Here is a 17,276-nt window from a genome sequence, read left to right as displayed (position 1 = left end):
CGCTTATGTGATTTGAGTGAGTATAATCCTTGAGTTAATAGAGATAATATCAGATTCGGGTCTCATTAAAAGATGGCTCCATCTCTTAACTGCCAAGCAGAATGACATCCAAAACAGGGATAAGAGGAAGCAAGAGGTTCTTTCTGTCCATTAAAAGCCACTGGTTTCTGTTCACACTCTGTGGAAATCACATATTCTGTCTATGAAAATTACATTTATTCAGTGCTTTAGGGCGGTAAATGCATTAAGATCAAGGGAGAGAGATTTGGCTTTGCAGCCAGGTATTATAGCTTCTAGCAATGGAAAAAATACGGACTAACAAATGATTTTCATTCTGTCTGGGCAGACACTTCACAGCCAGTTGTGTTTACAATGTGCCTGAGGGGATAAAGCATTGAATGTCCAGTCAAATTGGAAACCTGTTTGTTGACTGAAAAGAAACTGATTTTTACCCACACTGTCTCACTTACATCACCTGACATTTGTTATTTTTTCTGTCGAGGCTACTCTTACCAACACAGAATCATCAATAATCCCAGAGCAAAGTAAACATACTTTTCATACACAACAACCAAAGAGAGCAATACTAAATCCCAGTGTTTTATACTGCTGACTTTGTTAGCAACAGCATCCATATTTTCATCATAACCATAAACTTGAGGTACATATTCTAATTAAGGATTGCTATCAATTACTGTAAAGTCTACATTTTTATGAGAATGTGTTGTGACTAATGCTGCTGAGGCAGAATATATGACTACAGTCATAACTTAGAGTGAGATATCAACATTTTCTCTTCTGCAATATGTAGTCATGACGTGAAAAGGTTTCTAGAAGATTAAGTACGTAGCAAGGACACATTGGAAGGCATCTGCATGTTTAATGACCTTTGTTACAGTAGACATTTTGACAGGTCATAGCAAGAAAAGAACAGATGTAATTAATAACATAAAAAAAACAACTCCACTCTATGTGGGTGCTCCAGTTTCCCGGCCCCAGTATTGTGCATACTAGATCAGAGGAATGACTTAAGGTATGGTCAGATCTGATTTTACTCCCCATTTATTTCTGAGCAAAACCGGACAAGACATATTCACTTCTGCTCATTAATTAAACCGCATCATATTTAATTTGATTGAACACAGGCCCACAGAATTGTCCAAAAGGGGGTGGGGCTGACTTCTCATTCAGGAAATATTGTTTGTTTATAGTCTTATTTTATAACTGCATCACAAACTAACTCAAGCAGCAGAGAAAGAAGAAGGGTGCTGCTTGACTATATAGAGTGCAAAGACAGTGTAGTGTTTGATAAGAAGCTGTACAATTAACAAGTTTGTAGAGTGTTGCTGGTCACACACTGGCAATGTGCCCTATACTTTTAAACCTACCCATTGCTATTTCCTATCTGGCCTAATTGAATATGTTCTGAAAGCACCAAAATATGGTACATAGATGTACACCTTAAAGCTAAGGGATAAATCTTGACCACTAAAACTATATTTCACTAAATAGAGCCTTGAGTGTACGAGAACAAGATAATACATATTACATGTTTGCAATTTGATGTTCATGAGCTAGCAGGCCAGCGGATGCGCTCACTCTTGATAGTCACTTCAAAATAAGACCAAAAAAAACATGCTCAACCTGAGCGCACCAACATAACCAAAAAGCTATGAAAAGGATCGTCTTTAAGCTATTTAGCCACACTGCTGTGCATGAAAAGAAGTTTCAGTGAATTACAAGAACCATTTCTAGCCAATTTTAGTCCTCCACGGTTGGAGTCTTGCAGACTCTTGTTCCTCTCTGATAGATAATGAGCCCTAATTGACTATCAACTCCATTTTTTTCCAGGTACATTTACAATTTTATTAGCTTCTATACGGCTCAGTGTTCTAAAAATGAACACATACAGAATTTGAAACAGAAATTATCTTGACATAATCAGTGTGATATACTTACTACCTAACAAGTTATACAATATGGAAAATGTACCTATTGAATGCAATTTCAGAAGTCATTTATACCTGTATGTGAACATGTTGGTATTAAAATAACAGAGGTGGTGCTAATATGAGGTCCATAGCTTACAATATGTAGTTTCTCTTTAGTAATATGCAAATAAATACTGTACTGTAAATAAGAATACACAGTACACAGAGGTGATTAACCACAACAGTGGCGATAATGGAACAATTATATATTTAGTTTCTAAAAAAAAGTATCTTTCATTCACAATTCAATAACATAATAATATTCCTGGTGCTTTTTATTTTACAAGGTGTCTGGCTCATCTAACCATTGGTGCCAATAAACGTTATGTATAGTCATGAGATAAATTAGGATTTTCTTCCATTAACCGCTACCTTCAGTGTGCGACCAGTTGGCATTAAGAAACGTAGCCTCATTATTAGATTTGAAATTTGATTTTATGTGTGTATGATAACTGTTACTGCTTTTATTTGATGTCTTTGGGCAAAGCGATCATTCATAACCCATATTTGCAAACATCCTCATCGAGTTTTCATTTTAAACCCCAACTGTCTGGTTGTGGTTATTACGAATTCTGTCTGAGAGAGGAAGTGAGTCCCTATCTATTGTATGATTAATACAAGTGTCACTATGTGATAGCCTTTACAAGGTAGCAATCACACTAGAGGATATATAAAGCGGAGGAACCGTTTATTAGAACCATGTTTAGCAAGCAAGCTGCAAAGCAACTGTTGATATGCATAAGTAACAGTCAGAGCAACTATTCTGCCATATATGTCAATCAAACTACATATAAAAGTATATGTTCAAAGTCGTTCATTTTGTCTCTGAGATAAAAAAGAATATTTTGAGAAGGTTATAAGTAATTCCTTTTAGTCAACTGGAATTGAATGTAATCACTGTCAGCCTGCCAAAATATTTTCAGAGCTGTCACTGAGAGACTTACGACTAACCAATCCCTGTATGTGCTGCTAAAATAAAGATCTCAAAGCTTCCAAAGGGGATATCCAAATAACAACAACAAGTGGAATGAATGAGATCACCAAACAACTCAAGCAAACACAGCCTTGTTTTGCTTCACAGAGGTACCTCACAGTTTATCTCTGCAAATTCAACAAATTAGGCATTTGTCACTGCAAACCAAATCTTTTTTTGCATTATGATAATTACATTCTGTCTGGGCTGCAATTACACAGAAACAAACAGTATATCGACCTGGTATAGTGTTCAGTGTGGTGTGCTTTAGTCCGTCTCTGTCTCTTTCACATCCCATAAACACCGCGGTCAGTCACATTGTATATGCATTAACACCAAGCAGACTATTCTATTCATTTCTTCATTTCCTCACTAGCTTAAGTCATATATTTACTTGGAAGATGTTATTATTTGCATACTGTGGCACTGTTCATATTACAAACACACTCAGGTGCTCAGGTGTCTCAGGTCAGTTCAGACCTTTTCATTATCTAGAAGTGCCGTCTGCTAAACACCTAACTTTATAAAGCTAAAAGAAAGTGAAAGTGTGAGTACATTATTTAATAAACGCTGCAAGACTCCTGCTTTTTCTGTCCCTGAAGAGCCCTTCATAAGCCAGAAGAAGGAAAGGATGAGATTACTCCATGTCTGGTGAAGCAGATGCAGTCTAAAGTACAGAGCAACGTGCTGTGAATATCCCTGCCCTTTTTAATCTCCTAGTAAAAGCCTGTAGTCCCTGGTAAAATAAACGGGATTAATTTAAACTAGCCTCCCACAGAGCCTCCTCGTGAGCGCCTCCAGCAGAGCTTCCTCTTTAAGAAAACCAACCCAGACACAATAGTGGCCTTTCCCGAGAAACAAATGAGGATATTGCTAAAGCATGCATCACAGACGGGTGCAATGTTTGCTAGACAGCCTGAGCTATCAAACAGGTCATAATGCTGAAATCCTACAGATGACTGAAGAAGTTTTTCAGAGTACTTTATCCACCCACACTGAACTTCATTCCAAGTGCTTTGCCTTAAATAGTTTCAAACGTTCAAATGCATGTGTACACACATACCGTGTTACTTATTCAGATTATTTTGCTTAACTTGAGATGTTGAATATCTGTACTGAGTGACACATTAAGACTTGAAGTTCCAGTTTGTTGTGGCAAAAGTGTCAACACAGCACTGTTGATCACCATGTGTGACATTTCTCACTTAGCTCTGCTCAAATATCAAATAACTGGAGCATCTCAAAAGGAGTTAAAGAGCAGTCAGTCCCTGGGATTACAAAACACACCAGCTTCTGTCTAAATGTAAACAGACACAGTTTATTTCAGTGAAAATTAAGAGTGCAACTTTAGTGACACGACAATGCAAAGTTATCAAGTGCACTGTGGCCCATTTTGCCCAAACCGTGCTGCAACGCTTTTCTGTATTTTCATTACCAGGGACATGGGTACAAGGTGAGAGGATCATAGAGTATCTTATAAGGAAGTGTGTCATCAGGAGATAACGTTTGCGGCCAATCACATCAGCTCCCCTTTAAAAGCGGAGCTTTCCCTGTAAGGATGCCATGGCAATCTGGGGCTGTGAGGAAATTATTATTCTTGACCTGGATATGCAAAGTTGTAAGTGTGAGTACTCAGCAACCGAAGAAAGCTGCTAATGGCAGACGGTGCCTCTTTTTAAGTGGGATTCAAGTTTGTGGACATCTACAGTTACTGAATAAATACCACGCTATCCAAGACATTATTTAGTCACTATTCTGCACCACACATCACCTCATTATTCTGGTCATTATGAGATTAAGAGTATTTTGACACGGAAATAAAGTTAATTAACAATGTGGTATGACCAATATTTGATTTGAGATGCTTATGTAGATTACTTTCATTTGCCGCTGTGTTTGAAAAGGTTCTATACAAATAAACTTGCCTTGCTCTGCCTTGCCTTACAGTGAGGATGTTCAGAAGAGAAAGTGGTGCATACTAAGCATTTTAGTCACGCTAACTGCTTGTGCCAGTGTGTGTGGGGTCTAGTTATGCTTTACCTAAACATTTTAATTGCGATTTGAATTTGAAGTGTGATTTGTTGATAACTGAGCATGACCTAAAAATCTGTAAAATAAGTCACAGTAACATGATTACCTTAGAAAGCACACGAGATTATTCACACAAACACGCACAGCTCAAGACCTACCAGACTTCCCAGTTTGGATGATGAGGAGTTGTTTCTGTGTTTGAGCAGACCACATCCGTCCATGCCTGGGGCATCTCTGTGGTTTCCATGGATACGAGGCCCACCAGCCCCCTCAGACGAGGAGCGCAGACGCCTTTCCATCCGCATCACCTCATGATAGGGGCTGACACTGCTACACAGAGAGGCTGGAGGACAGAAAGAAGTAAAGAGAGATAGAAAGTCCAATAGACAGAGGGAGAGGATGAATTTAGGGGGAAAATATTGTAACAGTGATTCCACAAGCAGAGACATAATAATCTTTTTATTAGACTTCCAATTGGTAGCCGTCAGCTATATTTCCAGCAGAAAGTGTTTTTTTTTTTCCTTCATAAAACCTAATGACAAAGCAGCTCTTACTTATTCAACATTTTAAATGAAGTTAAACCTTCCTGCTATGAAATTCTTCAGCCTATTGAGAATATTGCTTTCGGTCAAACACTATTTTTGCTTGTTTTGTAATAATCAATTGTAACAATAAAACTGCAGAATGAATTAGATTTCGGCGGCAATACTCTTCAGTCAGACAAAAAGAAAATTGCTATAATTGATGTGAAAAAGACAGACAATCCTCTCATTGAGCAACAGGCTATAAAACATTTCTTTAATAACAGCCTTTCATGCCATCTACTTCCTCTCTTCCTTTTTCTCTCCCTCACACACGCACACACGCACACAGCCATATAGTTTCCTCTGTGTATGTGCGTGTCGTCTTTCTCGGCTTTGTTCTTGTGCACTCACTGAGTAAAAAAACAAGCCAGGATACTAGCAGTGTTGGTTTCACACTGAGCAACAAAATCCAGAAGAAGCCCCATGATTAGTACTGTGTCTTCCTGTAACTCAAACCATTTTAGCTGAGGTTAAGATTTCAACCAAAAAGAGAAATCAGACCTACAGAACACCGGGGTCCACATACCAGAGTCCTGTGACACTGTTTGCCAAAATGAATACAGTAAAATGTTGTTGTTGCAGAAGTCTATCTGTAGTTCCCACTGGAAACTAGAAATTCACTGAGTTTAAATCAATATTCAGCTACTTTCCCACAACCAGGGACGGCAACACATTGTGTGTGTATGCATCTGTGTGTTTGTGCGTGAAACTCCTCCAGAGTTTATATAACAGAAAAATGAGATCAAACTGAATATTTCAACTATAACAGTATTTCTGATAAAAATGTGTATAAATGTTCACATTTGTACATTAAATTGGAATCATTTTGTTAAACACTTTGACTATAATGTTTTGATCGTATCATGATGATATTCATTAGTTTCCAACATCTCTTCTTAATGCCTTCACAGTTTCAACTGCGAGCAGAATATCAATAAAGTGACATTTCCGTATCAGCCATATGCAGCAACTAAACTCTGATTGCTATTTACACAGTTTGTAAGTTCTAATGAAACAATACATTTGTCGACATTCGTTATGAGTCTTCCTGAAAAGTTAATAAATTCAGCAAGATTTTCAGATTTTTTTATTCAGTGCTCAAAATGAGATAAACAACACTTGGACAAGAGATTTAGGGAGAATCTACCAGAGGAGTCTTGGCAAAAAAAAATCCTCTGTGATACGTTACAGCAGCTGAATAAGAAGTGAGGGGGATAGTAACAAATCATCTTTGGTAAAGAAATACATTTTCAGTATGACACACACTGTTTCCCAACTCTCACCCCACGACTGGCACAGATTTATTTAACTGTGGGCATTTTTTCAGATTAACTGTCTGAGTTGCTGCTCCTGAGGGTGAGGGAGCATAAACCTACTTCAACCACCTAATACATGTTTACCAATCAAACTAATTTTGGTAGATATTATCGTAAGTGTATTTGATTAATATATAAATAACTGCAACTGTGTACTACCAGGAATTTGGTCATATTGCATTTATGAATGAATCACCAACATCTGCCTTTTTGTGGCCAAAGAGAGTTTATAGACCTAAAGTAAGACAGCTGTGTATAGCATTTTTATAGCCTCCAGAAACTGTCAACATGTCCTCTCTTCCTCTGAATACTCATGTAATTCATTTATAAGTTAGTGAGTATGTCGGGTAGAAAGCAAGTAAGGAAGCAAGTAAAGCAAGGAGAGAGTAATTGGAATAAAAAGCATATGTATATATCTAAGACAAAGAAAGTCACAGTAACAAGCAAGAGGCTACACATACAGCAAACTTCATCACTGCATAGCAAGAAGTAATACTGTTGCTGCCTTTGAGATAACACACCTGTTCAACAACTTCATGAAAGCCTCACCATACAAGAAGTATTGAGGACAAGTTTGTGTGTCTCATTATCATGCGGGGTCAACCTCGGCTTGTAACTCCCACTGAGCACTACTGTGGGATATATGTGTGTGTGAGTGTGAGTGTAAATCTGTGATCTCTCTGCTAGTGTATGAGTTTCATACCTGCATGTGGTTTCCTCAAGTGAGAGGACCTGGGTTCGTGGCAGCCACAGAAGCTTCCTCTTTCTTGAACAGAGAGGGTGTTCCTCGCCTTCCTTTCCGACTGCTCTGGGTTAGAGTGACAGCCCTCGCTGCGCACCACACACGCTTCACTTTCACTTGTGGTCTCTGTGAGGTATCCTGCCTTCCTCTCCTCCACCAGCTCCTTCCCCTGCCCTGCTGACACCTCCTGGCTTGCTTCCTTTCTCTCCTCTTCCCTCTCCGCCCTCTCTTCCAGCGATTGTTCCTGCAGTGGTAGGCAGGGTACAGCTGTCTCAGGCTCTGAGAGGGAAACAGCAGTCTCATAGTCTGTGTTGTTGGCTGTGCTAGTGTCAGGGAGCAAAGGTTTTTCAGTGTTGGACTGGGCTGGAGTGAAGAAAACCTGAGGAGAGAACATTTCATTGAGTATGTATAAAAACAGACCATGCTTCAATCGTACTTAAAAATGACACATTCAAATATAACAACTCTAAACTTCAATGACGCCTAAAAAGCTGGTTTAGAGAAAGGAGAACCCACTTAAACACGCACTTAGTAGGCGGATATTTGTATCCTCAGGCAGCAGGGTGCATGTTTAGATAACATAGTCATACAGTATTCACTCTTCAATGGCCTCAGCACAGAACTTTGTCTTTGCAGCTTTTATACCGAGTTAACGGTTTCCTTTCTGGAGTTCCCTCTTCTATCGGGGAATAAAATAAAATAAATTCTTTGAAGGAAGAAAAGTTGTGAGCACAAAGGTGTGAAATTTGAAGGGCAGTTTGCAGACATGCATAGGATTTCTTTTTCATGCCTTTGCTCTTTCAATAAAAGGACTTTTTCATGCCCAGTGCTCAATTTTTATGCCACATTTCACAGATTCCACAGCGGTCATAAATATTTCTCCTTTATGGTTTTTGTTCTTGACATCCAAGGGCACCTGTGGTTCTATTGTCTGTTCCTGAGGATATAACATTGCGATCTTTTTACAAACAAATGTTCAGATAAATTAGCATGCTTGTCAAAAAGTTGCATCTTAAAAACTCATGTTGCACTGTGATTACAAGCAACTTTTTGACATGGAACGTGCAGGATTTCTATACTGAATTAACCATTTGATTCCAAGACACTTTAGATGATTCAGAAAAAATGGCATAAAAAAGCTACCTGGGAGGTAGAGGCAGCCACGCTGCACTTCTCTGGAGCAGGTGGTGGGTCAGGTGGAGCCGTGTCAGTAACCAGCCCAGGTACAGCGGCAATTCCTGGGCTTAAACCAGAAGCGGGACTTGGAGCAGGCAGAGCATCCACCTCGGATACAGAATCCTCCGTGATGGGGATGAACTCTGAAGGGGTGATGGCTGTGGTTCGGTCCTCTGATATCATAGGAGACTGGAGTGAGCTCTCACCACCGGCACCAAGCAGCTCACCGGGCCATGACCCCGGAGTGAGCCCTCCTGTCCCTGGTGTTATGCTGGTGGAGCTCGGAGGTTCCAGATTCACTTCTGGAGGTCTGTGGTGATCGGAGGTGCGGGAGAAGCGGTGGTGAGCTGAAAAAGATTTGGGCAGCAGCTGTTTCTTCTGCCGTGATGACCGTTTGGTATTACTGCCACCACTATAGTCATCGAGGAACCCGGAGTCGTCGCCCTCATTGGTCCCTGAGCCACTGATGCAGTTAATAAACACATTTCGATTGCCCGTTGAGGAAGAAGAAGACCCTTTGTCAAAATCCTCGGTCTGAGAACGTGTGATTTTCTTATGCTTATGGCTGCCAAACCCAAATGAGTGCCGTGACTTCGGGCGTCCGCCACCTTCACTGAACCCTGTTGAATATGATGTTGTTATTGCCTGCTGATTATTTCCGTTTGCGTCAGTGGCCTGTGTCAGTGGAGGTGTGAGGTTTAGGTTGATAGGCTGGACGCGTGGCTCACTATTCCGTTTCGCTGTGAAACTGAGAGACGGAGTACGGAAAAGGCTACGCCGTTTCCCAGTACTGCCGGAACTGGAGTTGGTGCTGGAGGGCGAAGAGCTGTGGATGCCATTTCCTACTCCACCCGAAGACGGAGAGGAAGGCAGAGACTCCTGCCTCTTACTGCTGCTGCGGCGGAAGATTGGCAGGCGGGAGACAAGTGTGGAACGGCGTGAGCCTGATTCACCCATCTAGAAGCAGTGGGGTACTGTAAGGGGACACAAACAAACACAAAAAACATTTAACGGATATAACATCCATCAAAATACAGAACATGCATCAATAGACAGGAACCTGGCCAATAAGATTATATATTTTTTAAGATTTTTTTTTAGCCTTTCTTGGACAGTGAAAAGGGAAAAGGGGAAAGAGTGAGGCGTATGACATGCAACAAGAGTCGCCAGCGATGTGGCCATGCAATGGAACCATTCGGCTGCCATTGCACTCCAGATTAGACTTTTAAAACCCAATGTTGGTAGTTGTATGTTCACAACTTTGAACGAGCAGCATGTTCTCTAGTGTGGCAGGTCGGAAATGTGAAAGTGAAGCATGATCCATACACAGCCAAACAGAAGAGCATATAGTATTTTACAACTTGGAAAAAAAAAAAAAAAAAAAAAAAAAAAATCACTATAAGGAGATTGATTATACAGACTCTTTGATGTGAGAAATCTCACATCAAGGCATCACGTTTTCCACGCCGAATGAGTCAAATGAGCAAATGGTGCCAGATTTTTGCTATTCGTGTGAAAATAAAAACAGCGTTGCCCAATTGCTGCTGGATTATCTTCCTGTGATGTTTGTGTGAAACATTTCATCCAAAAAAAACATTCACTTCCATTTTTCTCCACAGTTATAAAGTGTTTATCAACTCTGAAAATACCCAGTATGCTAAGGATGTCTGGCTGACGTGCAATTCTGTTTCTGGCACATTCATGCAAGATTAGAATAAAGTTAGGACTAATGCTATCACAAGGAAGTGAAAGGTCAGAAAGAGTAGATGAATTTAGTTAAAAAGAGGCATCATAGTTATTTTTTTTTATATTTAAGATAAAGTGAAACAACATGATCTGGAACCAAAACTCAAAATGTAGTCAGACAGGCAGACAGATGGTATGCCCTAAAGATAGTGTGTTTAAGTTTAAATTTGCTATAGAGAAAGTCTGTACTTGCATGTGATTACTGCAGCTATTAGACCTGGAGGGTTCTCTTTAATATTCTGCATAATACAACAGATTTGTATCTGACAGTTAAATTATGTAAACACACAGGACTGACCCAGCGGGGGAGACAGAGACAGAGAAAGGGAGAGAGAGTGAGGGAGAGAGTGAAAAATTGAAAACGAAACAACTGACCCTTCGCTGAGGCCCGCCCATGCTAATTAGGTGCTCGCCTGTCAAGCTTTCCACACCCGGCATATCAAAATGGCATTGTCAACAATATCTGTGAGTGATATTACAAAGGAAATTAACCTGAAATATCACAGAGAAGTAAACAGAAAGGACTACAGTGTGCATTTGAGAGCTAAATTAACAATCAAGGGGAAAAATTAACCAGCCCCGATGCAAGTGTCAGGCGCCCCACGTCTTGAGAATTCACATGAAGGACAAACTTAAGCAGTTGGCTACCTGGCTGCACAACACATACAAAAACTTGTTGATTCTGATACAGCACTAATGCTCGGTACTCTCAGGCATTTTGTGTACGAGTTGCTTCAATCGGTCACTGACGTTTTTGCACAACATGCAAAAAGCAAAAAAAGCTGAGAGATGATCATCTGAGACAAAAGACCACAGAGAGGTCTCGACAAAAGTTATGACAAGCCTTAATTTCTTAACTAATTTTTAGCTGCATTACAAATATTAACCGACTCCCCTCTCATCCACGCCGTCTGTTTTTGAGAGCAAAAAATTGAGATTCAGAATACAAGGCTGTGTCATGTAATCCTCATTTACCAAACCTTTTCTGCAATTTTACAATTTGCAAGCCTCTTAGTAAACACGTTGCAAGCAAGGTTATTGTCTCACAGCTTGGAAGAACTAAACAACGCTTCATCCGATTAAAGAATACTCACGTTTTCATTGTTCTCTGCAATTAATTAGTCAAACAGTGACTATGTAGTCCTCGCAATGTTGAAAAAGCTGCGTCTGAGAGAGCTCCTGAAGTGTTTTGTTTTCGATCTCTGCGTAATAAGCTTACATTAACACCCTTTACTGAAGTGGCTTATGAGTGTGTCACCTCCTTGAAAGTAAATTTGATCAAGTTCTAAATACACAATGGTGCAATTTCTTTCATACCAAGTAACAACAGTGCAAAATAAAGAAGTCCACAAATACTGTTAAAGACAGAGAAGGGCAAAAACAATTTTGGTACCGACTTGGTAAACAATGAAATCGTGAACACACACGTAAGAAAAAGATGCTTTGCTCTCTGTCCCGGCACACATTCCAGCTGTCTATGCAAGTCCAAACACCCTGCAGGTTAGCAGCCCTGCTCTGAAACACACATATTTGGCTGCCTTTTTAGATGAGCTAGCAGTTCATTTGCATTTAGTTGCTTATCACCACGCCGCAGCCACTTGACCTGGTGGTGGCATTCTGACCTGGCTCATTAAGACCAGGTAAGACATCCAGTTAATTAGACTTAAAACAGATTGAGAGCACTGCTTATATTTACCTTACCAATCAGGGATAAGCAGAAAACTCTTTTAAGCCATGGCTCATGGGTGCTACGCCTAGTAAAACGTCAGAAGCAGACACACTCACATTACTCTAACTGACCAACTGGTAATGGCCAGACTACATTTGTATTTGGTCACACCAGCATAACACAAAATGACAAGTGATAAAGTGCAGGCTACCTCACAGGCAGGAAAAGCAGTAAAAGAGAAGTACTAATGTCCTGAAGCTCGTTCTTACTTCCTCACAGCATGAGAAGTGAGGCTACCTGTGTTAGAGAAGCAAAACTTCACCTTTATCTCACTTCCTCTTCCGTGCTCTGTCCTGCAGTTAGCGATAATGCTGCCGTGTTGAATAAGACAGAAAAAAGCAAACACAATTTGATCTGCAGTGTGTTTGCCTGACTTCCACTTGAATGTGGACTTGACTGAAATAAATGAAGAATACATTCAGAGTGAACAAGACTAATTCATTTCCAAGCTTTACAGTTACCTGCAGGTTTCTAGAGTGCTTCATTATCTTCAACATGTCAGACGATTCTTTTTCAAGCAACTGCCCACATTCACAGTCAGCCAGCATGATGAAATGCTGCTAATATTGAGTTTTCGTGAGTTATTTTTAATGCTTGCTTTTAATGGGTATATTTAACCTTTTGTAAAGTGTCTTTGAGTTTCAAGAAAAGTTAGCTATAAATAAAATGTATTGCTATTATTATCATCATTATTACCATTATTATTATTGTTATTATTATTATTATTATTATGACCTAAATTAAGAAGAGTTGTTACAGTCGCATAGAATTTTATTTTTCTATTTTCACAGATACCTAACGGCTATATGAAGTCATGCTCACTCCGTTTCAGTTCAATGCTTTACAACAGCACTATCATACTTGACTGCTGAGCCAACTCTCCAATTCAAACAGACTGTTGTAATGCAATTTGTAGTGTACAATACACAGAACATGTTGGTAATGCATTGCTATGGAATCAATAGTTCTAAGGGTTCCCCTGCCTGGCTCCTAAAGATTACTACATATGCCAAATCAACCAGCTTTGCTTCAAGTCTTCTTTTCCTGCACCTGCTGTGTGATTTGCATTACCTTATCAACATACTCTACAACCTGAGTCTGCACTAGTTATGTAAGAAAACAAAAGGCTAATGTATGGGTCCAAATTCCTGTCTGAGAGCAGTGTTACACTGATACATTATCTGTCGTCAGTTTGAAAGAATAAAAGGTGTGTGTGTGTGTGTGTGTGAATAACTGGGTGTTTCCTATAAAACAGGTTCTTGATGGTATCTTTTTCACAACAGCGACCACATATTGCATGCAAACCATAATCATCTAACTTACTACATGTAATGTTAGATCACATATTAGGCAACACCACACTGCTGTACTTAGTGTCCTGAGCAAATACAGGAAACAACATGCATCATACAAGTTTACACGGTTTCTTGGTGACCAATGTGAGATTAATCAAAAAAAAAAAATTAAACACAGTGGCTCTACTAAAGGCTCTGTAAGGTTAAGTATTGGTTTTATTTTGGGGAGGTTTGCATTTAAAAGGTGTGCATCTTCATATAACGACTTAGCTGGCTTCAATGATGGGGAGGGAGATATCAGCAAGACAACATCCCAATATTTCTGACCGAGTGCCTCTGCTGTGAGACGCATCAATATAATGTCCCGATATATATATAGTATGTACAACATTAGTTGATTCAGAAGACAATAACACACAAATTTTGAGGAAAACAACGGTAATGTGGATATACAGGACAGATGGTCAAAACAACACGCCATCTTGAGCAAGAGGACGCGGCACACTGCAAATAGTCAAATCACAAACAAAACAAAAGGCAAGACTCTGACAACGTCACAAACATGCTGTAAGAAGTAAGAAGAACTGAGAAAAACACTTACATGGCACTCTGAAACATGCTGTAAATAACATAACAATTACAGTAGTAATACAACACTGTATTGTATCCTGCTGTCATGGACATTAAATCATAAATATCGATCTGTGTGATCACAGATTATTCTAATCGCTCAAATAAAGACTATTGGTCAACCATGCACATGCAGGGTTGAATTGAAGTGAGTGGGAGGGACTATTTAGTGGCAGCACTTGAAATGGGTTAGGCCTGTAGTTACAAATCTTTAGTGTCCATCCCCAAGTATTGATATTCACTCATACTTTACACTCACTTCAGAGCCACACAGGACATTTTACTACTGGTTTTCACAGGCTGAGCAGCAACGATCACACTGATCTTTATGTGTCCCTTTATGGTTTCTTCTACTGTATTTACAATAGTTGTTGATGTAGGTGCAGCTTGTAATGACCAGTGCCTGGAGGTTACACGGTGTCACACCATGTCTGCACCATCAAAACCACCACAGTGAACGGGCCTGTTGTTACTGTATGATAACCAACACTTCTCACACCTGCTCCACGGGCCCGGATGCTTTTTATTCTGTCCATGCATTAACTATAGCCTGTTTCTATATTATCACGTTTGCATGGGATGAGATGCAGAAATGTAAAAGCGTGCAGGCAGCAGCAGCAGCAGCAGCAGCCCAGCGGGACACTGACAACTGTCAGCCGGTCAACACACACAGCCTGTCGACCTTAAATCCAGACCAGCGTTAGCTAGCTACTCGACTGCGAGTAAACTCTGGCGCTAATGCTCCCTACGACACTATATTGATTTTAAAAAGCAGCGTATCACTGTCGTCATGCTGCAAAGGTCACCGGTGTTTGGAGGTAAACGCTGTGGCAGGTCCAGCCCGGTGGTTGAGCCCCCGGGCTGACTGGCCGGCTGCTTGGTTGGCTAGCAGGCAGCATCGGACAAACACAGAGACGTCCGTAAACGCACCATTCCTTACCTTCAGCTGATTCCCGGTGTCTCTACCGAGGCTCAGTGCACAAACAGCGCGACAAATCTTCGCTTCGCGGTCATGCGAGGTGTTTTAACCTACATGAGGCTGTGTTGCATTGTTCACTGGTGCTAAAATCGGACTGAGGAAGCACCTTGTGTTGCACTGACGCCGATATTACACCTCAGTGACGTGGAGTCTCTTTTCCTCCATCGTCTCTTCCGCGTTGCAACGACAGGCCGTGAGCGTGAACTGCGTGACGTCCCTCCTCCTTTTCTTCTTCCTCCTCCTCCTCCTCCTCCCCCTCCTCCTCCTCCTCCTCCTCACACAGCTCAGCATCCTCTAGCAGGTGGATGGATGGGAAATTCAATCTGTCTCTGACGAATATCATCAATAGAGCCACCCTGAGGTGTGTGATTAAAATGGACTCTAAATATTAGACTTCACACTGCAGCCCTGTGCTGAATGGATTCATTTTACATCCATAAAAAATCTATGCATCCTTTGGTATGTTAACATGTGTAGGCTGCTTGTATTTGATAAGATAAAGTATCACTGTATGTTCGAGCTATATAGGCTATGTATATAAAATGAAGTTTGAAATCACAAAAAGGCAACTAAATACTATACGCACACACTAGAAGTGCCTTGTGTCAAAAAATAAAGTGATAAAGCCAAAAGATTACATCCATTTAACACTTGCGGGAATGGAACTAGGTGGTGGGTCAGGAGTCTACAAAAAGCGGTTTGCAGCAATATATAAATGTAGAATTTGCAATGGTGTAAGCTCATTATTTTGTGTGTTTACCTCAGAACATTGGCCAAGACATGTCCAGATCTGAGTTTGTTTCATGTGCAATGCACATCAGTAAATCAACCCTAGAAGCAAACGTCCCTGTGATGCTATAAAGTATTACAAGACAAAAATCAAACACATACTTAAACTCGTGTATTGTTTAAAGAAGCTAACGTTTAAGGTTTTGCAGTGCTGCCACAGTGCCCAGTTATTTAAATATGAAGGTTACACATCAAACAATAGGCAGCATTTCTGAACTATAATCATTCTGCAGGGAATAATGAGGTGGCAGGGTTGTGATTTCTGCTGTTTGACAAAGAGGTAACCACCAGGTCTCCTGAACATTTGTGCAACAGCTGTTAAGCTAGTCAGAGTAATTGTACAACTGCACAAATATGTGAACAATATTACGAAAGAGGCAAAATGGACTCAAAAACACACTATTTTTATTTGATGAAATCTCCACACAGCAAATTAAAAAGTGTAGCGTTTCCAGGACTCAGAGCAAAGAACAATATTTCCACATCGTCACATACTACACACACAGAAACCCTCCACTTGCACATCACATCCAAATCCTCTGGCGAAAAACACAGACTACTGAGTCATCGCTAATTGAGAGTTGAGGATTGCAAACATTAAACACATCAAGTAGTGTTTAAAATTCACTTTGTATCAAGGAAAAGCCAATTTAAAATCACAAAGTAAACCAATATATTATCAGTGCAAACTGTCTTGGTAGGCTAGTGTTTGTCTAAACTGTTCTCTTCCATTCTACAGCCTGCTCAATAATATTGCACACATTTATTAAAAAAACACCTGCAGAGCCAAACAATCGCTGACATGCTACAGATTTTAAAGTGCTAGCTTGGAATTAGATTGAGATCCAGCCTGCTAAGTATTTGGTTCTAAATTCGCCACTGAAAAACAGGCTGGGATGCTTTTTAATTTGATAATCAGTTGTGATGTTGGGATTACAAGCCTTTTATCAGATTTCTATAACTACAAAACAACTGTGCTGAGCCCCCACGTGGAACAAACCCAAGGAAGAAAACCACCTTAAAAACAAAAGCACATTCAGCTGTTTGTTCGGTATTTAACAGGAATACATTCTGTGATGGAAAGAAAACCGTGAGCATGCCCTGCTAATTCATAAATGCATAGATGCGTTTTAAAGATGTTTAAACAGTCAGAGCACAGGAATCAGAGTTCAGGTCTGTGACATGTGGGGTGACAATAATTGACAGCAACACCTGCGAGACAAACTATACATGTTGTCACAGATATCCTGCGTTTCATTTTGTGACTGGAGAACCATTAAATGCTTTTAATCCAA

General features: G+C 40.2%; 1 protein-coding gene across 1 annotated transcript in view; it reads right to left on the bottom strand.

Moving 5' to 3' along the window:
• The window catches only part of ccser1 (coiled-coil serine-rich protein 1), a 105,073-nt gene extending 95,298 nt beyond the window's left edge, over positions 1-9,775 (bottom strand). Inside the window, exons 1-3 of the mRNA XM_070833781.1 lie at positions 8,781-9,775; positions 7,599-8,016; positions 5,154-5,338 (exon numbers count right to left, since the gene is read on the bottom strand). Coding sequence (XP_070689882.1) covers positions 5,154-5,338; positions 7,599-8,016; positions 8,781-9,770 — 1,593 coding nt within the window. The 5' untranslated portion in view covers positions 9,771-9,775. The remainder of the gene's footprint in view (positions 1-5,153; positions 5,339-7,598; positions 8,017-8,780) is intronic.
• Positions 9,776-17,276: the final 7,501 nt, after the last annotated feature.

Source organism: Pempheris klunzingeri, chromosome 7 (assembly GCF_042242105.1).
Source record: "Pempheris klunzingeri isolate RE-2024b chromosome 7, fPemKlu1.hap1, whole genome shotgun sequence".
Lineage (NCBI taxonomy): Eukaryota > Metazoa > Chordata > Actinopteri > Acropomatiformes > Pempheridae > Pempheris > Pempheris klunzingeri.
This window is presented reverse-complemented; position numbering and strand designations above follow the sequence as displayed.